General features: G+C 45.0%; 1 protein-coding gene across 3 annotated transcripts in view; it reads left to right on the top strand.

Annotated features, from left to right (window-relative positions):
• The window catches only part of YEATS2 (YEATS domain containing 2), a 68,529-nt gene that overhangs the window by 18,316 nt on the left and 26,939 nt on the right, over positions 1-23,274 (top strand). Inside the window, exons 8-16 of one of the 3 annotated variants that reach the window (XM_042457902.1) lie at positions 6,096-6,207; positions 8,716-8,760; positions 10,137-10,323; positions 11,328-11,561; positions 12,640-12,798; positions 14,866-14,969; positions 19,919-20,023; positions 21,459-21,632; positions 22,633-22,891. In XM_042457902.1, the coding sequence (XP_042313836.1) occupies positions 6,096-6,207; positions 8,716-8,760; positions 10,137-10,323; positions 11,328-11,561; positions 12,640-12,798; positions 14,866-14,969; positions 19,919-20,023; positions 21,459-21,632; positions 22,633-22,891 (1,379 nt within the window). Of the gene's footprint in view, positions 1-6,095; positions 6,208-8,715; positions 8,761-10,136; positions 10,324-11,327; positions 11,562-12,639; positions 12,799-14,865; positions 14,970-19,915; positions 20,024-21,458; positions 21,633-22,632; positions 22,892-23,274 lie in introns of all 3 variants that reach the window. The other 2 variants (XM_042457901.1, XM_042457903.1) reach the window with 2 other exon arrangements.

The following is a 23,274-nucleotide window of genomic DNA, read 5'->3' as shown; positions in this document are numbered from 1 at the left end:
GAGGCACCACGACAAACCCGGTCGTGATCCTGCCCCGAAAAAGTCCAAATCCTCCAAGGATCGACCCGCCACCGATCCACCGAAGGCAAAGGAGAAGAAGAGCTCCCCGTCCAAACAGGCCCGCGCTTCTGCTTCGGCAGCTCCCCGCGACCTGGAGCCGACGCCGGTAGGCCGGCGGACCCCGGTACCGGACACCCCACTGCCTCTGCCCACCATGGACTTTGTCCACGGGACGGACGACACCGTTCTTCCTCGCTCCCCAGAGCACCGGTCGCCCTCCCATCCGGCAACCGACAACGAGGAAGACCAGCCCCCCGGGCATGACATTCCGGATCTCTTCTTCGACACGCAGTCGCGCCGGTACTATGTGTCGGTCTCGGAGGACAGAGCGATGAAGGAGTTCACCAGGCTGAACCCCCATCCCGTAGACCGGGCCACCCCGTCCAGATCGGTCCCGATCGTGTCGGTCTACGAGAGGTCGCCGTCTCCACCCCGCAGGCGCTCCCGGTCTTCAGCGGACCTCGTTCCAACCCGCCCGAGATCCCAGGTTAGAGTGACGGACCCCCTCTCCTCTGACCTGGACTCCGACGATGAGCCGCTGCTTCCTTCTGAGGCACCCTCGGAGGAGGATGTCCTCTCGGACCCGGCCTCTCCCCAGAGGATGCACAACCCAGAACCGTCTTCCCCATCGGACGACGTCCGGTCCTTCACCGAGCACGTCGTGAAGATGGCGAGAGCTCTTGACATCGAGCTCGCCTCTCCCGAAGACGACGCGGAGGACCCGGTTGAGCGTCGGGTGCACGGACGAGTGCCTACTCCGCCTTGCCTGCCTCTCCTTCCCTCGCTCCAGACCATCGTGAAGAGATCCTGGGACTCTCCGGCCACCTTGTCGGCGCCCTCCCATAAGGTAGAGTCGCTCTACAGGGTCGCCCCGGCGAGCTGCCCTTGGTTGGCCGACCACCCCAGGCCGAACTCTGCCATCGTGGAGGGAGCCCAACACAGCTTCGTCCCGAAGCAGGCGACCTCCCCTGTCGACCGGGAGGCGAAGAAGGTGGACGGACTGGCCAAGAAGGCCTACTCGGCATCGGCCCTTGGGGTCAAGGCTGCCAATTATACCGCCTGCATGGGGGCCTACATCCAGACCCTCATGGAACGGATCTCCCCCCTCGTCCCAGACGTCCCAGATGACATCCAGAGGCAGCTGGTGGAGATCAGGGATGAGGCCCATTCCATTGGGAGTTGGCTCATCACCACTTCCAGAAATATGGCGGACTGTTCGGGGAGGGCCATGTCAGCATCCATGGCACTTCGACGCCACGCCTGGTTGAGGGCCTCCGACCTCAACCCCACGGTCAGGGCGGCCATCGAGGACATGCCGCTCGACGGGACCGGGCTCTTCCACGCCGAGACCGACAACCGCCTGAACCGCAAGTTCAGGATGAAGGCGGCGGCGAAGAAGCACGGCATGTCTTCGGCACCGGCCTCTCCGTTCCGGAAGCGTCAGCGCCCGTGGCAGCCGCAAGGTCAGTCACAAGGGACCTTCCCTCGGGATCGGCAGTCCCAACAGCAGGGCTCCCAGAGACACCGCTTCCCCTCGCAGTCTTCCTCCTCCTCTGGCCGTCGCAACTTCCCGCCTCGGTACCGCAAGTCCCGCCGGCAGGACACCGACCAGGGGAAGAAGAGAGCCTGAAGGAACGCAGCGCGCTTCGTCTCCCCTTCACCCCTCTTCTTCCTGGACATTTTGAGGCCCTATGTTAACACCTGGGCCTCTATAACATCGGACTCGTGGGTTCTCAACATCGTCCGTAGGGGTTATGCCCTCGAGTTCCAAGAGCTCCCTCCAACTGGAGCCTTCATGTCCACTCCCCCCTCGGACACCCTTCTCGACGAAGTGCGCGCCTTGCTTGGTAAAGGGGCAATCTCCCCTTTGCCGCCCGACCAATGTCCTCGGGCCTTTTTCTCCAGGTACTTTACGGTACCGAAAGCGGATGGGGGCATCAGGCCCATCCTGGACTTGAGACAATTGAACTTGTTCCTTGACTACCGTCGCTTTCAAATGGTAACCTTGGCTTCCATTCTGCCTCTGCTTCACCAGGGCCTGTGGTTCGCGACCGTCGACCTGAAGGACGCCTACTTCCACATCGGGATCCGAGAGTCCCACCGGAGATTCCTCGCCTTCGCTGTCGGCTCCACCTCGTATCACTACAACGTGCTTCCTTTCGGCTTGGCCACGGCTCCACGAGTCTTCACAAAGTGCATGGCACTGGTGGTGGCATACCTTCATCAGAAGGGCTTCATGGTCTTTCCCTACCTGGGCGACTGGCTGTTTGCAGCCGAATCCCAAGGCGAGCTGCAGGAGGCAGTCTCATTCGCCTTGCGCCTCTTGGACTCCCTCGGGCTGGTCGTCAACAGGGAAAAGTCCCACTTTACACCGACCAGGCAGGTCAAGTTCATCGGGGCCATCCTCGACTCCGAAAGTTGCTCGGCCTTCCTCCCTCCGGACCGGTTCCAGGCCCTGACAACGTCCTTCAGGCCGTGCATCTCCCACAGAAGGGTGAGAGCCAGAGATGTTCAAGTCGCCCTGGGCCACATGGCATCGACGACATTCGTCACCCCCTGGGCAAGACTTCGTCTTTGACCTCTCCAATCCTGGTTCCTCTCCATCTTCTCCCCGTTGGAGGACCCTCCTTCGAAGTGGCTCACGGTACCGAGACCGGTGGCCGCTTCCCTAAGATGGTGGCTAGACAGTTCCAACGTCTGCACCGGGATGCCTTTCCATCAGCCCCAGGCTCAACTGACTCTGACAACCGATGCATCCCTGGAGGGATGGGGCGCCCACCTGCTCGACCTCGTCGTCAAAGACAGGTGGTCCACACGAGACAAGCTCCTCCACATCAACGCCTTGGAGATGCTTGCAGTGGAAAAGGCATTGAGGGTATTCGAGTTCGCTGTCACAGGAAGGGTGGTCCTCCTGAGGACGGACAACACCACCGTGATGTATTACATCAACAAGCAAGGTGGTATCAGATCCAGGACCCTGCTCGACCTCACGCTCCGCATCTGGGACTGGTGCATCCAGAGGCGCGTCCTCCTCCAGGCGATTCACCTTCCCGGGGAGGACAACGAGCTGGCAGATCGCCTCAGCAGATCTCCTTCGGTGTGCCACGAGTGGAGGCTCCATCCCGAGACGGTCAGCGACCTCTTCGATCGGTGGGGAACCCCCCCGGATCGACCTCTTCGCGACCAGGTGGAACAGCCACTGTCCCCAGTTCTGCTCCAGGAAGCGATCGGATGGATCCCTCGGAGACGCATTCGCTTTCCTCTGGACGGGGAAGCTTCTCTACGCCTTCCCTCCGTTTCCTCTCATCATCAGAGTGGTGTCCAAGATGACAACGGACCGCTCGCATGCGATCCTGATCACCCCGTGGTGGCCGAGACAGCCGTGGTTCGCATCCCTTCTCCACCTCTCCAGGAGATGCTTCCTCCGTCTCGATCCTCGCCCGGACCTGCTGTCGATCCAGGACGGACGGATTCTCCACCCGGACATCGAGAGCCTGCCGCTGGTAGCCTGGAGAATTCAGCCCTGACTGCCCTGCCGGAGGCAGTGAGGACGGTGATCCTGGCTGCCAGGAAACCTTCCACCCAGCGGTCCTATGCCCTGAAATGGAGGAGATTTTGCCTCTTCCTTGACCAAAAGGGCTTGTCTCTTGCACAGATGTCCACTCCAGTGGTGCTGGAGTATTTGATGGCACTTTTGGATGGAGGGCTGTCCCTCACGTCCATCAAATGCTACCTGTCTGCAATCTGTGCCAAATACCAGTTTGGGGGGAGGGTTTCTTTCTTCAAAGACCCCTTGGTGAAGGGGTTCCTGAAGGGTTGTGCCAACCTTTATCCTCCTGTGTCGGTACCAACACCGGCTTGGAGCTTGGAGTCGGTACTGTCCGCCCTCCAATCCAAGCCCTTTGAACCGATGGCCACAGCGGACTTGAGACTATTGACTTGGAAAACCGCCTTTCTTGTGGCCATCACCTCTGCCCGCCGTGCGGGCGAACTCTGTGCTTTACGGAGGGACCAGCCATTCTTGAGGTTCCACAAGGACAAAGTGGTCCTCCGTACGGACATTACCTTCTTGCCGAAGGTTGTGTCTGCTTTCCACATGTGCCAGGACATTGTGTTGCCCACTCTCGCATCCAACCCGACGTCGGATGAGGAGCGACGCCTACACTCTCTTGATGTCAGGAGAGCACTGGCATTTTATCTGGACAGAACTGCTGCCTCCAGTCGGTCCGAGAGACTTTTCCAATGCTACTCGGAACCGAAGAAAGGGTTGCCTGTGTCTGCGCAGAGGTTGTCCAAATGGGTGGCTGGTACCATCCACCTCTGCTATGAACTGTTAGGCAAGCCTCTTCCTGGCAGGGTTCGGTCCCACTCCACAAGGTCTATGGCAGCATCCTCTGCATTCCTGTCGGGGTTTCCCTTGGAGGATGTCTGCAAGGCTGCTGTCTGGTCCCAACCTTTAACCTTTATTAAACATTACAGGTTGGAAACCAGAGCCATTCGAGACGCAGCTTTCGGGAGGGCTGTGTTGGTTTCAGGGTTGCATTGATTGCACTACTGATGTTTTGTGTTTACTACACTTCTACAGTTGACTCTGTTTACATTTGTTGAATGTTGGTTTGCACAAGTTCTAGGGGATCGGTCTTGCATGACCTCTGTTCCCTCCTCAGGTTTAGCAACGTTATTGCTATTTGATCTGTGCATGAACAAAAGACTGACTCTTTTATGGTTCAAGGTGTTTTTATTGTAATAAATATACCCTTGGTTCACCATAGCTTTGGTCTCAGGACACTCCCTCCGCCGCATACCTTAGCTTGTCAGTCTAAACCCATTTGTATGATTCGCAGAGACCACGAAGAAGAAGGACAGGTTGCTTACCTGTAACAGTATTTCTTCGAGTGGTCATCTGCGAATACATACAAATCCCACCCGTCCGTCCCCTCAGTGTCCTGCTCACATTGGCTCTTTCCATCGCCTGCTTGGCGGAAAAATTGCGGAACTGGGGAAAGAGCGGGAAGGCAGGGGCCTTATAACGGGTGGGCGGAGTTACCGCCAAAAAGTTTTAATATGTTGCAGAGTTAACTCTGCCCAGTGATTCCAGTAGGTTCCGAGCAGCACTGCGCAGGCGCAGTGAAACCCATTTGTATGTATTCGCAGATGACCACTCGAAGAAATACTGTTACAGGTAAGCAACCTGTCCTTCTAGCAGCTATTTTTCCAATCAAAATCACTCCACCCTAACCTACACCTGTTAATGTTTACCAAGCAGGACAAAAAACACTGAGAAGAATAGGTAGTAGAGAGAGTAGTTAAGCATCTCCTTACCAACACGTCCTCTCTATACAAAGTTGTAGTGTTCGGTGACTATTTTTCTTGCATAGTGATACATGTGTGCTATATACTTCAGGGGTTTGGGAACACCCTGTGTCAAGATGATCTCCTTATGTGTTTGCTAAATCCTTGTAGAGTCGTGTAATCATACAAAATGATTAAAGAGTTTTAATATGTTTAATACTAGAGGGTCCCTCAGATTCTCTAGTAATGTTGCATTCTTTGCTAGTACTTCAGCATTTTATGAGTACTCCAGTTACCACAGTGACTCTTCACTGCTCCCCTTCCTGACAAAAGTCTTTCTGCTTTTTCTTCTCCACCCGCAAGCAGGTCCAACATGATAGTAAGAAGATAGTTTTTTAAAACTTATATTGGCCTGTTACAGACAGCCAAAATAAAGCTGCTTCGAGTCACAGTGGAGGCATGGTGTTTCAATGATGCATGAGTCCTAAGGGTCCAGAAGCCACACCAAAGCCATGCTCCAGTCCTTAAGGCTGGAGCGTTTCTTTGGTGCGACTTCTGGACTCTTAGGACGCATGCATCACTGAAACACCATACCTCCACTGTGACTTGAAGCAGCTTTATTTTGGCTGTCTGTAACAGGCCATTCTGTTTTGTGAAGATGAGGATTTATTTCAAAAAGTATTTCCTTTGCACAGAATTGTTTCTAAAAGTAATGAAAGCTTCTGCAATTGCCTTATTCCTAGAGAGCCCCCTTTCCACTTGACCAGACGAGGCTGGGGAGAGTTTCCTGTGCGAGTTCAGATTCACTTTAAGGATAGCCGGAACAAAAGAATCGATATCATACATCATTTGAAGGTAGCTTTGCTTCAGTGGTAATGCTTACAGGACAGAATTTCATTTTGTTTGTGTGTCCACTGGGAGATCTTGGGCAAGTCACATACTCTCAGCCCCAGAAAAAGGCAATGGCAAACCCTCTCTGAACAGATCTTGCCAAGAAAACTTCCTGATAGGGTCACTATAAGTTGGAAACAACTTGAAGTAACACAGCAACAACAACAACAACAAATGTGTTTACGCATGTGTGCTGCCATAAAAACTAATGTGGCAATCATTCTTCTCTTGTTAATTTTGTCTTTGTTTAGAGAGTTTGTGTAACTTATGCATGCACAGGTGGTGCCTATGCAATAGCACTTGGGATTTAGCTTTTTTTTTAATGGATTTTAAAATTTTGATAACAAAAGGCTTATCTGCATGAGCGATTTACCCCAAATTCCCTCAGGCTCAGTGTGCCCTTTTTGCAAGGCATAGGGCCAAAACTCCGAATTGAGTCTGGATAGTCTTCATGATGCCTGCACCTTTTTCGGAGCTTCCTCTCCAAACCCTTATTTAAATAACTCATCTTTTGCTGTGGTTTTTTGACTCTCTTTGCACCTGCCTTCACTCGTGGTTGCATGAGAGCTACCTAGCAGGGGTGAGTTACTCTGAGGTCAGAGTTGATAACATGGCTGGGCACCTCATTATGAAAGCAGTGGTGCCAGGTCAAGTACTGTGTGGGAAGACAACTGCCAGTTGTTTGCTGCAAGAGCTAGAAAACTGCAGCAACAGAGAGCGGGGGTGCGGGGGTGTTCAGGGCCAGAAACAAAAGAAAGAGGAGAGGGAAAAGGAAACGTTTTTTAAAGAAGGGAAAAAGTAAAGGGCAAGTACGTGTAACATGAACATGAGCTAGGCATATAAATTTATTTATTTAAACTAACCATACTTCAAAAAATACATTTTCAAGAAATTGCTATCTATAAAATACACACTTATGCAAGGCTAAATTAGTAAGATATTTTAGATATTAAAGCTAGGCTAGTTTTCACTTGGTTAATTTGCACAGGACAATCTAAAGGGTGCATCTACAATATAGAAATAATGTAATTTGATGCCACTTTAACTGTTGTAGCTCCACCCTCCAGAATCCTAGTTTTACCATGTCTTTAGCTGCTCAAGAGTGCTGGTGCCTCTCAAAACTAAAAATTGCAGGATTCTGTTGTATGCAGCCATGGCAGTTAAAATGGTGTCAGACTGCCTTATTGCTGCAGCGTAGATGCACCCTAATCCTCTCTTTAATTTTTTTTTAAAAAAAGTTAAAGGCAAGGGGATGCAGCGTGTTTTTTTAACCACAGGGCATTCTCTCTCCTGAAACTCTCCTGATGAGATTTTCCCTGAAAGGAAATACTGACATGAAAAAAAAGAACTTTTTCCAGCCATATTCATCAGTGGACTTGAAGATACACACATGCGTGTACGTGCACAAACAGAGCTTCAAATTATTGTGAAGGTCATTTTGTATTTTAATCCTGCTTTCCAGTAGTGCTTGAGAGCTACTGATGTAGTAGTTTGAGTTCAGGACTAGGGCTCCAGGAGATTAGGGTTCACATCCCCACTCAGGCATTGAAACCCACTCGGTGATCTTGAGCAAGTCGTATTTTTTCAGCCTAAAAGCAAAGCAATGGAAAACTCTGACTACAACTTGTAAAAATAAAAAAAACCTAGGATAGATTCAACATACATCAGGCTTGACTTGAAAACATTTAACAACACCAGTTTCAAATCTGATGAACATATAGCTATTTCAGTAATGAAGAAGGTGACTTTCACTGGGTCCTCCATGAAACATTATGCTTTTAATTGCCTCTCAGTGTGATACTAATTCATTCTGGTTCATTCTTTCTTAAAATATTTGTATTCCACTCCATACCCAAGGATCTCAGGGTAGTGTACAATAAATTCAAACAGGTCAAAATGATTTGGAACAGTAAGAATAGTTTAAACAGTCTAAAAATGCATTATATAATTAGATGACAGTTTAGATGTTGCTTTTCTGGTAATTTGATATTTATAAAGTTTTCCTTATTCCAATATTACATGACAGGCATTGGCTTGAGACAGTACACACTATATTCTTTTTTATGTGGCACATTCAACAAATATTTGGGAAGAACAAATACATCAATTCAAACTGTTGAAAATTTGGCCAAAGCTCTAAGAACATTTGGAACAACTGAAAGAACATAGATAGAGCACATTATTTGGTAGTGTTAAAATCAGCCTTAGCCTAATGTGATCTTATCAAGATACACAAAGTAGATAATATGCTAGTATGGTGAAGGAACAAGTTTAGCATTTTAGTAAATGGTAACAAAGTGTTTGTGTGTGCTTATCTTTGGAAAATTCTGCATCACAGGTTTGCAGAAACATGTGGCACATACACGAGAGAGAAAATTTTATTCCTGTGTATCTGTGAAATCATCTGTGTTTATTTGCTCCTCTTTCTATTTGAAACAGTAATATTGTGCTTTACGTGTTTGTTTCATGCAGTTGGATAGAACATACACTGGTCTACAGACGCTAGGTGCTGAAACGGTATGATTTTTAAAAAGGTTTTTTAGACTTTTCTTGCAAAAGTTATGAAACTTTCCTTGCAATGAAAAAACAGTGAAGAAATATGGCTGGTTAATGACTCTCAAGTAGTTTGCATGTTGAAAAGCAATGTGAATTGTGTATTTTTATTGACTGAAAAGTAATTGGATTAACTCCCAATCAGTGTGACTTGTGCTAGCATTGGTATACATGTGCTTCCAGACTGAAATTCCTATCATGTTTCACCATTGGCTGAGCTGGGTACAGCTGGTGGGAGTTGTAATCCAACAGTTTCCAGACGGTTGCATATTCCCCATCCTGTTCAGAATGGTACAAGAAAGGAAAACTTGGGCATCTCAGATAAGTTTACAGTAGTGGTAGGTTCTTTCCTGTGAGTGGAAGGGAGAGGGCATTCAGTCTTGAACATCTGGGGAGGGAACTGAAATACTAAAAAAAAGAAAGTTTCTTTTTTAAAAAATTGGACCAAATCTTAGTCCTCACTAGAGAGGATCTGTTAGAATGGAACTTGATAATCAGATCTCATTGATTTCAGTGGACATACTCTAGGTGGAATTGATGTTCGATATATCCCATTATAGTTAGAGAGCATGTGCATTTCCCCATATTATTCTTTATTTATGTGTAATTAATTCTGACATTTGTCATTCCCAGCTGCTCAGGCTGAGTCAGTATAGAACATAGCAGAAATAAGACAATATGATCCTTTAGACCAGCGGTTCCCAACCTGTGCTCCAAAGAGCGCTTAGGGCTCCTCATGCACTTCCTGGGTGCTCTGCGGCCAAGCAAATGAAAGAAATAAAAATTGAATGAAATTAAAGAATAAGAAACAAAAAGTAACATTACTCCTAAACACCATTAACTTGTAAGACATAGGGTAGGCCTCTTAGGGGGTCCGCCATAGAAATTGATTCTAAAAAGGGCTCCGCAAGTCAAAAACTTTTGGAACCCCTGCTTTAGACCAGTGATTTCTCAAAACTTGCTTTCCAGATGTTTTTTTTAATTTCAGCTTCAAGAATCCCTGACCATTGGCTATACTGCCTGGAAGATTCTGGGAGCTGAAATCCAGAACATCAGGAGGACCAAATATTTAGAACCACTGTTTTAGTGCATTAGATTTGACATTCATGCTGATTGCAACAAACACAATTTAACCAAAATTTGCTCTTCTGGTGCATCTATTTGGTTCATTTTAAGTTTTTCAGCACAATTACTTCCAAAGCAAGCACTCCTGCTGGTGGATGCAGGCTTCTAAATGTCCTTAATACCAAAGTATATTACAAATCCTCTCTGCAGATTTTTTTTTTCTTTTTAAAATGGGTATAGTTGCCTCACAGTACTCTTCCTTTGCCTCCTGAAAGGTTGTGGATGTTGAGTTGCATCGTCATTCTCTGAGAGAAGAATATCTGTTCTCCCACTCATCAGATTCTGATCTTTCTGATGCCTCCAACTCATTGCATTTGCCATTAAATATGCCAGCTCCTGTGAAATCATCTTCACCAATAAAGCAAATACATGAACCTATTGCAGATGCTTCTACTGAAAAAGGTAAGGAAAAAAAACCTTGGGTGGATGAAGTAGACAGCCTGGGGAAAAAGAGCATGAGCAGATACAGATGTATCTGTACAAACATTTTAACACACTGATGTTGTAGAACACATATGGATTCTCATAGCTTATAGAACCATTGAGTTGGTAGACCTCAAGACCATCTAATCCAGGGGTAGGCAATCTTTTTGAGCCGGGGGCCGGGTTGCTGTCCCTCAGACAACTGGGGGGCCGAAGCCAAAAAATAAATAATTAAATAATTTAAAAAAAATTTAAATAAATAAACCAGGACAAATGTAGGACACAATTTTCAAATGGAGGACACTTTTTTATAAAAAATGGAGGACACACAAAAAAAATGCTGATTTTTAAAAAAAATGTTAATATAAATGCATGTTTCTGAGGCTTCTATAGACAATTGCCCCCTTTGCCTGCCTCTTGCCCCCCCTTGCCCACCTCCTCCTGATAGGCCAAAGGCCCCACGCCCTCATGCGAGAGGCCAAAGGCTCCGGCGGCAATCGGCGGCAGGACCGGGCTGGGGCCGGTCCCAAGGCCTTACCGGGCCGCATCCGGCCCGCGGGCCGCAGGTTGCCTACCCCTGATCTAATCCATCTCCCGTGCCATGCAGGAAGCAGTACATAACTAAAGCACTCCTGAGAGATGGCCACCCAATCACTGTTTTAAAATCTCCAACAAAGAACAGTTCACTATCTTCTGAGTAGAGAACATAATTTTAACTATGCTATATGTGCTCTGTTTCTGAGTGGGTAACATAATCCCCAAGGAGAGAGGCATTTTAGAGAATAATATTCATCTTTCCAGTCTCAATAGGAAAGCACCTGCTGCTGTGGAGTGGGTGGCCTTCAGAATAATTAGAAATGCTTCCAAAACAGAAGGAACAAGAAATGGTGGAGGGTGCGATTTCTAACATTTCTGTATAACTTTTTGATTTTCAACTTAAATAAACTTTGCAGCACTTTCCCCCTTTTGTATTTATCCATCAGGTTTTAGTACTGAAACTGAGAGACATACAGCCTTTTATTCCCTGCCATCATCTTTAGAACGGACTCCCACTAAGCTTGCAACCCAGAAAGTTACTTTTGGCTCTCATGGCAACTCAGCTTTTCAGCCCATTGCAGCTAGTTGCAAAATCATACCTCAAGGCAGAATTCCAAGCCCTGCTGAATCTCCCGGCAAGTCTTTCCAGCCAATCACCATGAGCTGCAAGATTGTATCAGGTATGACATATATGGTATATCTAATTGTGTGTGCACTAAGATCAGAATAAACTGATTGACCTTATATTGATTATATTATTTCTTTCTATCTAATATAGGCGGGGTACAGACCGCCGCTTTGCGGCAGTCCGCCGCTGCCGCCGCCATTTGCTCCGCGCGGGAGCCGCAGCAGCCAAACCGCGCGACTCCCGCGCGGAGCAAAAAAGAAGCTCCATTTCGGAGCTTCTTTTTGCGGCGCCTCAATGACGTCACGAGGCGCCTGGCGCGGACTCGCGACGTCATAGGCGCCGCGACACGTCTGGACGCTGTGCGTCCAGTACGTAAAGATGGCGGCGCCCATGTAGAAGGGGCGCCGCCATCTTGTACGTATACAATACGTACTAGGGTTAGGGGGGTGCGGAAGCACCGCCCCTTCCTAACCCTAGTACGTATTGTATACGTACTAAATGGCGGTTTGTATCCCGCCATAGTCTGTAACCCCGCTTTGATCCACTGGGAGAGGCGGGGAAACACAAATAAATTTTATTATTATTATTATTATTATTATTTGCCAGAAATACCCATAGATGGTGGCCATCTTTTTGACAAATCAGGTCTGAAGCCTGAGATGGTACCAAGTGAGGCTGCTCACTTGTAGCCTGCAAGGACCAACGTGCATGTAGAGACAATGAAATGAATCATAGCATCATAGAGTTGGAAGAGACCGCAAGGGCCATCCAGTCCAACCCCCTGCCATGCAAGAAATCTCAATCAAAGCATCCCCGACAGATGACCATCCAGCCTCTGTTTGATTTGTGATTGAAGAAGCCAACAGTTCATGTGGTCTTGTGTGGTTTACTATAGGACTTGTGGTGGAAAATACTGCATCTTGAGTTAGCCTAGTTTCCTTCCTCTACAAGAATATGTAGCTTGAGAAAAAGTGGTAGCTGCCTGGTTTTCATGGAACTGCTTTTTTACAGTAGAGTTGATAATAGTTTTATCACCAAAAAACATGCAGTTCTCCACATTACTGCTATCGTTGTTTATCATTACTTTGGTGTCTGCCAGACATCACTGGAAGTTCCTTTCTGTTTTTTAGGGTCTCCAATATCAACCCCCAGTCCTTCTCCGCTACCTCGTACCCCAACCTCAACTCCAGTGCATATGAAGCAAGGGGCTGCCACCCCAATAGTCAATAACCCTTACGTTATTGTGGACAAACCTGCCCAAACAGTTGGAGTAGTGGCTGCAAGCACAGGTGTGTATTATACACAGAACAGTATGCATAGTATCTCAGTTCTTGCTTTTTTCTCATTTTAATATCTCACTATTTCCCCAGAAGTTTAACAACCAGTGCTGCTGCCACACTACAGAATTAATACAGCTTGACACAGTTTTAACCGCCATGGCTGCATACTATGAAGTCCTAGGATTTGTAGTTTGTTGTGGCACTGAGCTCTCTGACCAAGGAGGCTAAATATCTCAAAAAACTACAAGTCCCAGAATTCCATAGCATTGAGCCATGGCAGTGTCAAACTACATTAATTCTGCAGTGTAGTTGCAGCCCGAGACTTATGTGCCTCACCCTTATCTTGACAGTCATTGGCCTGAGACAGACGGGCGGGAAGGGCGTGTCCACACTGATTCTAGAGTTTGGGGACACACAGCAACTGCACGCTCCTGAACCCTAGCCCGTATGGTTGATGCCATCATGGTGGCCTCCCGTCCATATGGGGGCTGCCATGATGACGCAAGTGTCGGGGCGTCGCACTTTGCATCATCGACACGACACACTGCGCAATGGTGCACTGATGGTGGCGCCCACGCATGCCAAAAGAAACCCACTTTTAGTGGGTTCTTTTTGGTGCGGACAGAGCCCACGCAGTTTGGTTGCTGCTGGCTCCCTCCAGAGGGAAAATGGCAGCTCCAGACCGTCTGTCTGTCGAGCCCCATAGTTAAAGGCCCAAGGGACTTAATTTCTTTTTTAAAAATTAGCTTAAAAAATTGCTCTTCCCCATAGACGGCATTGGGGAGCATGTTTTAGAGAATCTGGCTTTCCAAATGTTTTTATGTTTATTATGTATATTTATGTCCTATCATTCTTCAATGTCCTCAGATTTTCCTTATAAGAAGCATGTGGGGTAGATAGGCTGAATGAACAAGAGTGACTGGTAAATCTGGGCCTCTCAGAAACTAGTCCAACACTACTCCATTGTTGTCCTCAAATTCCTATCAGCACCAGACATCTTGGCCAGTCATCAGTAATGATGGGAGTTGTAATTCAACAGCTTCAAGAAGTATAGTTTTCCAGCCTTGCTTTAGATTCGTGGCAGCTCTGTTTATTTCTTGTCCTTTAAAGCAGTTTGCCCTGGGAGGTTATAGGTGTCAGGTGTTACTGTCAGCTTTTTTCACTTGCATTTTCACCATTTTACATAAAGAAATTGGTTATATGTAAGCGACCTATTGCATGTAAATAACTACAGATAGATCTTCCATGTCAGCTGAAGTACTACTGAAGACAGTTCCCTACACTGGCAATTCTATTGCATTGTAAGCATGTTCCTTCCCTTCCCTTTCATGTCCCCTCTGTTTAATGGCATAGTTATTACAAGGAGGTGGGGAAGTGTAGCCCAGTCATATGTGACTCCTGGAGCCTACTTTTTTTTAAAAAAAAAGTCTTAATTTGCCTTTATCCCATCCACTCGAAAAAGTTCCCTATATATGAGCAAACATGTAAAAAACCCTTCATTCATTTCATTCCCCCCCCCCACACACACACACAAAATAGCAAAAGGAGGTGACATGATGTCACTTCTGGTCACCATTTTGGAAGGGAAACTTAGGCATTTTGTCACATGGGGGCTGCAGTGCAGGAGGGAGCAGGGAGTAGAAAACTGGCTCTCATGTGGTTTCCTGCTTCTGACATAGAGAAGCTGAAGAAGGAAGTGGTTTTTTTCCTCCTTAGGTCTTGATCAGAAGCTCTGCTAAGATGTATAGGGAACAACAGTAACCTCTCTCACTCCTTAAATTCACCCAGTCCTGGTAGAGTCAGTATAGAAGATCTGCCAGATCCATCAAATTTGCAAGAAGTGGATTCATATGCACCTATGGTTTCCCAGTAGTGAGCCTGGGAGATTTGCTACTGAACAGGTGCCAGACCTCATGGCTATTTTATGGGTGAGAAGCAAGTGTCCCTTTGCCTCTGTTTTACCTCATTTTTACTGTTAGTGTGATCAGACAGCTGTTGTCTTATTCCACACATTGTTTGGCAAGCAATTACATTATGTATTATGCTCATGTGTTCACTGTCTTTTCCAATATGTAGGAAGCCCTGCAAGTAAAGTTACAAATGTTTCCCAGGCTTCTCATGGGGCAGGGTCTCCAGTCTCAAAGATCCATGGAAGCAGTTTTGTAACCTCTACTGTTAAGGTAACATCCTTTTGACTGGCTCTTCTTCCTGTTCTAAAAACTTGCCATAAAATTGTGTATAGTACATTCTGACTATTGTTCTTAAGTCCAGTATTCTGGAACTTGCATTTCTGCTCCTGTGTTGGTTCAGTGTCTAGCTCTAAAATCACGTTGTAGAGTTGAGGTGTATTCATACTGTACCATTATAGTGCTATTATTCCGCTTCAGTTGCCATAGTTCAGTTGCCACTAGATCTCTCTGGCTGGAGTTCTCAGCCATAGAGATCTAGTGCCTCACCAAACTACAAACCTCAGGATTCAGTAGGATGGAACCACAAAGCTATATTTACAGTATGTAGTGTGAATGGGCCCCTGGTTAAATGTCTTCATTCCCCCACCAGCAGCAGCCTTCCCCTCCATCATATAATGGTGGGTCTTTCAGAGATTTCTGCAAAGTTTCTCATGTGCTCTCTCTCCATGGCTTTATTATCCTAATAATAATAATAATAGGATTTATTTCTATGCCGCCCAATCACTGGGAATTCAGGCAGCTTAAAACAGAGGGGATAATAGACGGTTCCCTGCCCTCAGGCTTACAATCTAAAAAGACACGGCACAAAAGGAGAAGGGAATGGTGGGGGGGGGGGAGATCAGGTCTAGCATTCTTCTCTCCCTCTGAGGCCTGGACAAATGCAGTATCACAAATTTTGTTGAGCCAAATACTGATATCGGGCCAAAGCCCAGTGGGGTTTGTTATGTTTTGAGAGTAAAATGGATTAAAATCATGGACAGACTTTAAGATTTGGGAAGGAGGTACCTTGTCTTTTAAAGTAAGGTGGGTGAGAATTGTTTGTTTTACAGTTGGCTTGTTTTACAGTTAACATGTCCTTTGGGCAAAATACATGTAAGGAGCAATACTACATCATGACACAGCATTGTCCCAGGGGAATTCCTTCAGGAATATTTGGTAGATGTCTGCTTCCTCTGTAGTCAGTGGGGGCAGCTGTGCACTTCCTCAATGGATTTTTCTCTGGAAATAATGGTACATTGTGATATTGTTCCAGGGGGCTTTCTGTTCCAATAAATGGTTTGGTTGTTCTAGTGGGGAGGGGAGGAATCCAAAATGCATATTTTCAATACAGTCATTTGCATTATTTCCAAATAAATCCTGCTGAGTTCAACAGAACTGACTCCCAAATAATTGCATAAAGTTGCAGCTCTGGTCCTGTTTATTCTTTCAGGGTGATGCAGTGCTCTGTTATATAAGACTGATGGAAGAAGCTCTGATCTCTGTAGTCACCACATGCTCTAGATCCCCCCAAATCAGCTTATTGAACAGGTTGAGGGTTTTTTTAAATAGCATTTCTGGATAAATGTGATATTTTCTTCTATAAAGCGATTTATATTGCTAGAACAGTATTCAGGGCAAGCAAAGAGATGGACAGATCTATAGCTACCATTATCAAAATAATATTTATCTAAACCTTTGTGAGGTGAAAGGGATTCCATGGCTCTGGTGGTGATTTGGAACCTCACCAAAATTGGGAGCAATTAATTTTGACTTTCTGATCTGTCAGAGAGGAATAATGTTGCTATTTTGGGGCTTGGAAAGTAGTATTAAAGATACAAAGCTGGATTGTTCCAGAAAATTGCTAATAGTACTTCACAGGCTTTTGAATTTCTAGCAAAAACTGACACATTTCAGTGCACCCTTTTATAACTTCATAATACTATTCAAAGAGACTTATTTGTAATTAGCTAGATCACTTTAAGGAACAATGGTATTTGCATCTTAGCTTTCCTATTCTCTTTTTGGGAGTGTCTCTCTCTCTCTCTCTCTAAGCTGATTACAACATATTAAATAAGTTAATTTTCTGTGTACTTAGCTTTTTCAGTTGCTTAATGTGTTGCAGAAATTAGCATATGAGCACGATTGTCCTGTAAAGTCAGGATAAAAACCTTTTTTCCCCTGGAAAGGATCATTGGCCCACAGGAAAATTCAGTGGGGAGAATCATATTATCATAGAGTTGGAAAGGGCCTTGTGGGCCACTAAGTCATCAACCTCCTACTCAGTGCCGGATCTCCAGTTAAACAAGTGATCCCCAAACTGTGCACTAGAAGAAACGTTGGACTTCAGCTCCCAGAAGCCTCAGCTATGTTGGCCAATAGTCTGGGATTCTGGGAGCTGAAGTCCAAAATCCCTTACAGGACACAGTTTGGGGACCGCTGAATTAAACCATCCCCATCAGGTAGCTGTCCAGTCTCTTTTTGATGATATCCAGAAAAGGAGACCTCATCGCTTCTCTAGACAATTGGTTCTATTGTTGAACTGCTCTTATTGTGAAGAAGTTATTTCTAATGTTCAATCAAAATCTCACCTTCTGAACTTCATACCATTATACTTGGTCATATCCTTGGGGCAGCTGATAACAGGCCTGCCCTCTCCTCTCTGTGACAGCCCATGTGAGGTATTTAAAAGTGCAGTCAAGTCACCCCTCAGTCTTCTCTTCACCAAACTGAACGTGCCCAGCTCCTTCAACCTTTCTTCATATGTTTTGTTCATACGTTCTATCATCCTTTTTGCCCTTCCCTAAACCTTCTCTAACTTGTCTATATCCTTCTTAAAATGAGGCACCCAGACCTGAATGCAGTATTTCAGATGAGACCCGACTAGCACAAAATACATTGGGACTATTACCTACCTCAGCTTGGAAGCTGTAGTTCTATTAATGCAAGCTAAATTAGCATTCCCTCTCTTTGCTGCAGCATCAGACTACTGGCTCATGTTTAACTTATTATCAACAATAATCCTATGATCCTTTTATCATGGACTATTGCTGAACCATGTATCCCACATGCTACACCTATGCATTTAATCTTTATGGCCTAAATGTAGAATTTTGTATTTGTCTCTGGAATTTCATTATATTCATTTCTGTCCAATTTTCTATTTTATATAGGTCCTTTTGAGATTTGTTCCTATTTTCCGATTCTTAGGCACACACACAAACCAGTTTTGTGTCATCTGCAAACTTGATAAGGATTCCTCCTCTATCTAATACATTGATAAAAATGTTGAAGAGTAATAGGGCTAGGACACAACCTTGAGGCACTCCCCCTGAGACCTCCTTCCAGTTTGAACTGCAGTCATTGATCTGCTTCTTTACTCTTGGCAACTTCAACAAAGACTGATGTGAAGAAGTATGCAGATGAGCTGCTATTCTTCCAGAGCTTTGCTTCCTCTGCTTTTGGAGGAGCTCAGCTGTTCATGGGCAATACCAGGCTCAGAAATAGATGGAGTTTGCCATATTGCAAGATTGTCTAGTTCTCTCATTGATTCTCAACACTGCAGCTGCCATCTTGTATGGCTCAACTTAGTGTAGTAGGTCAGCATGCAGGCCTGTGCTAGACCTGCCATATACCCCCACCATCACCATCACCTTTTGACTTGCTGAACAGCTTCTGAACCTCACCACCACCATAGCCATTCCCTGCTTCATGGGGAGCAGGCAGGATCTCAGAAGTGTCTGACTATGCACTTACAGCAGCACTGAAACTTCCAGAGGATCCCAGTGGATCTCAGCACTGATGTCTTCATTTTGTGTCTGGCTATGGGGAGATGCTTCTGTGATCCTGCCCTCTCTCCCCAAAGCAGGGAATACCCATTCTTGAGTGGTTGCTCAGTAAGTCAGGAGCAGGACATTGGCTGCTATGGAGGGAAGAAGAGAATATCAATGCATCCAGCATGTAAAAAGGAACATGTGAATGCATATGAGAAACTTACACATGTACAGTATATGTCCCAAACATAATACCAGTCTTAATATGAATTTTAGTCTAAGGGTCATAGCTTCCCCATCTCAGCTGTAAAAGGAGTTACTTATGTATAGTCTTCATGCTATCTGAAATATGAACTCTAAATTGGGAGCTGAGACTAGACATCTGTATTAGCAGACATCAGCATGCAATGTGTTTGTCCCTCACTCCCACCCCAGCTTCTCCCATTAGTTAAGAAGCAGCTGCGTGCACCTGAAAAGCAAAACCCATGTGTTTCCCATGCAGTGCTGCCATAAACATGCTCATTCAAACCAGGATCACTTATGCAGCAAAGTCCACATCCACTTCTAAATATATTGGCTTAAACAGTACAGTAGTTTTCCTTTCCCAGAGCTATTTACCAATTAAAATGGTTTGTTTTAACTAGTTAATTGGTGAGACACAATTATTTTAAAGACTTTTATGTGACTGCAATACTATATATGGTTATTCCTTTTAATAATGGTATATTTAGTTATTAAAAATACCCATTGCTGTACTTCACTCAATACTGAAAACCTGATGACAGGGAAATTTAATTAATAAAATGAACAGCATGTTTAGTTGAGAACATTGTGTTTAGTTGAGAATGGTGGAACAGGAATAGTTAATTGCAGAAAAATCTGTATTTTTGCAATTAACTATTCCTGTTCTGCCATTCTCAATTAAACACGCAGTTCACTTTATTAATTAAATTTCCCTATCATCAAGTTTTCAGTACTGAATGAAGTACTGCAATGTGTATTTTTTCATAACTAAAGATGCCATTATTAAAAGGTATGGGCATATACAGTATTGTAATCATATAAAGTCTTTAAAATAATTAACAATTAACTCTCAGATTTACCTATCACAGTTGTGTCTCACCAATTAATTAGTTAAAAATAAAACATTTTAATTGTTTTACACCATTACCATTGTAATCAGTTTTATGTCCTAGTCCTGGATAGAATTTTGGAGTAACTAAAATCAGTACTACATTATATTCCTCAACTGGTTCTGTGGATTGAAATGAAGACTAGATATTTTGTAGACCTAAGGATGGTTTACATTTTTTTTCTTAGATATGTTCATTTCTTGTAACTAAATCATAACACTTAAAAATAAAAAGGCATCTAGCTTAACAGTGTGCCATTGTCTATTTATTTTAGCAGGAGGACTCACTCTTTGCAACCATGCCCCCTCTTTGTCCAATTGGGAGTCATTCCAAGGTACAAAACCCTAAATCTATGACAGGAGGACCTGGAACGTTTACAAAGGTACTGTGATTCTCTTTTAAGCACATAGCAACAGCAGCTGTCCCATTTCACACTGAGACATGCCATAAAACATTTTAAACATATGCTTTGAACTTTGTGGTTTTTACTCCTTGCTCCTTGGGGTTCTGGACATGTATCAAAAGGTTTAGAATGTGCTAGTTTCGTACCTTTTCTTCAAAAGAAAGAATGATGGAATTCTCTTTCTGTTATGTAATATCTTTTCCATTATCTTCTCTCTTCATTTTTTAAAATATCTTCATGCACAGTGGCTGCAGCATTTGTAAATATTTTCCATAGTTGTTGTTGTATGCCTTAAAGTTATTTCCAACTTATGGTGACCCTATCATATCGTTTTCTGGGACTGAGACCATGTGACTTGTCCAGAGTAACCCAATGGGTTTCCATGGCTAAGTGTGGAATTGAACCCTGTTTTCCAGAGTCATAGTCAAACCACTGCACCCCAATGATTCTCCATATTTTCTGTACAAAGGATTATTTAAAGATAAGTAATAATATTTATCCATTGCAGCCTTCATTGACCAATGCACCTATAGAAATGTTCTCATTCTTTCTGAAAGTCAAGGAGAGCCTGATTGGATGGCAATAAAAGACCTATTTAGGCAGCATATTGTTCCCACAGTGGTCAGTCAGATGTGGCAACAACGCAGGAGTACACTAGCACTCTTTTAATGGTTGCGTATTACTTCCCTTGATTTAGCCCAAGGGAAATTATTGAAGGATGGCATTTGAACCTGCCATTAAAAGCATCTTTGGTATTAGTTACTGAGATGAAAACAAAGTGAAAAATGGGTTTAAGAACATTTTCACAGGCAATTTTTAATTATTCCCTTTTTAAAAGCTTAACAGTGCAGTCCTAAGAGAAGTCAGTAGGAGCTAAAATTGGTAAATACTGTCCCCCTTCCAAAGTTCTTCTAGTTTGCACCAGCTTGAACAGAATAGAGTGTGGGGAATGGCCAGACTTACTTTTTCTCTGCTCTGTGTGCCCCAATTTTTCTGAATGAATTGGCCACTTTATTTATATCCCACCTTTTCCCCAAAGGTGGGTTGCTCCTCCTTTCTGTGCTTTATTGGTGGTGAGGATTAGTTATATCAGCCCCACACTGGCATTGAGGGATACACAATACTGAAGTCTCTCTTGCTGAATAACAAGTTCTCATGCCCAGTGTTCCAAGGCCACTTTTGTCCTACCAGTTTCCAGGATGCCACATTTCAAGCCCTTCTGCTGCCTCCTGCAGGAAGTAAATGAATGGCTGTACAGATTTCTGTAGGTCTAACTGGCCACTCAGGGACAAATACCACTCTTTCTCTCCTGACAGAGTATGACCTCCGGGTCATCTTGATCTGTCTTAGATGGCAGTTGGAAGACTATGGGATTGCTTTGTAAATTCTTAATTTCTGTCTGATTTATTTGAAGGTCATAATAAAGCAAGAGCCTGGAGAACTTCCCCAGCAATCGCCAGCGCCAGCAACTGGGACAGTCTCTCAGGCTTCAGTGCAGCAATATGTTACTGTGAAAGGGGGTCACATGATCGCTTTGTCACCCCAGAAGCAGATTGTGAGCACAGGAGAGGGGTCAGCATCATCTAAGGTACACAGTTTTAAATTCCTCTGTGCCAGAGCTGCCTAATGGCAGTGACTACTGGAGTTGTTTCTTCCCATGTGTGTGCTGATGCAGATTAAACAGGAGTAATAGATGCCTCAGGTAGATAGCAGCAGAGCTTGAAACAGTTACTTTACATACATAAACTTCATATGTATGTAAAGTAACTGCTATTACCAAGTAAATAAGGGTGGGGTACAAACCGCCGCTTTGCCATTTGCTCCGCGCGGGAGCCGCAGCAGCCAAACCGCGCGACTCCCGCGCGGAGCAAAAAAGAAGCTCCATTTCGGAGCTTCTTTCTGCGGCGCCTCTATGACGTTGCGAGGCGCCGCAGGCGCATTCGCGAGTCATAGGTGCCGTGACACGTCTGGACGCTATGCGTCCAGTACGTAAAGATGGCGGCGCCCATGTGGAAGGGGCGTCGCCATCTTGTACGTACTGTATACATACTAGGGTTAGGGGGGTGCGGAAGCACCGCCCCTTCCTAACCCTAGTACGTATACAGTACGTACTATATGGCGGTGTGTATCCCGCCAAGGGCTAATTGCAGGTACAGGAGTATTCCAAGATAAAAACTATCTTTAGTGACAGCACTGTTAGTGTCTACTGATAATGCTATGTTTGCTAAGAAGCTTTAACCATTTAGAACATGCTAAAACACAAAATATTGCCTCTTTAAAAGTAATCCCATTAATGGACTCTGAAAAGAAAGAGGAATAAAAATTATCAGATCCACCTGAAAATTTAATACAATTTAGAAAAATTATTTTTTCAGACAGTATGCTGCTAGGGAATTCTGGAAGTTGTTGTCCCAAAAGTAACTTTTCAACCTCTGGCTCGTCTCTAAATAGTACTTATGTGCCAGAAAATCTTGTCCAGCACTTGTTCCTCACAGCTAGCAGTGCAGGCCCAATTTTTTTAGTTGACTAATATTTTTCGGTCCAGTTGTGGCTGTGTCATGTAAGCAACATGTTTTACTTTGTTATAGATTGTTAGTGTTCCAGTTGGCTCAGCTTTACCAGCAACAGTCAAGCAAGCTGTGGCCATTGGCGGTGGGCAGATACTAGTGGCAAAATCTGGCCCTTCAGTAGCAAAGACTGTCGGAGGAAAACAAGTTTTAACCCAAGGAGTGGCAAAAGCTATTGTGAGTAGCGGTGGAGGAACCATTGTTGCTCAGCCAGTACAGACGTTAACAAAGGCTCAGGTTCCATCAACAGGAGTTCCAAAGAGTGGACCCCAAGGTTCAGGTAAAGTGATCTTTATGTTTATCTTTTGCAGGATTATAAATGTTATTTACTGTACCAACCTGAACTCACCTGATTTTAAAGTACAGTATTGTTAAAAATCCCCCCAAAATGATACCTTCATGGGGCCAGCCAAAATGCACATTATACATGTTGCAAGCTTTCAAAGCTCTACTGGCTTCTTCATCAGGCAAAGTTGTTAAAAATCATACAGGAGAAAGAAAGAAAAAATGACGATGTTAGTCATAGCCCTGCATTTGTTCAAGCTGTTCTGATTTTTGTCCTCAGTTCAGATGGTATGGATGGTGGGCCCCTCCTCCTTCTAGCCATCTGAGTACTGGTAGGTTCAGTTGTAGCTGGTTAGTACTGGGATGGGAAACCACCAA

This window comes from Sceloporus undulatus, chromosome 3 (assembly GCF_019175285.1).
Source record: "Sceloporus undulatus isolate JIND9_A2432 ecotype Alabama chromosome 3, SceUnd_v1.1, whole genome shotgun sequence".
Classification (NCBI taxonomy): Eukaryota; Metazoa; Chordata; class Lepidosauria; order Squamata; family Phrynosomatidae; genus Sceloporus; species Sceloporus undulatus.
The sequence above is the reverse complement of the archived record's forward strand: the minus strand, read 5'-3'. Positions and strand labels throughout refer to the sequence as shown.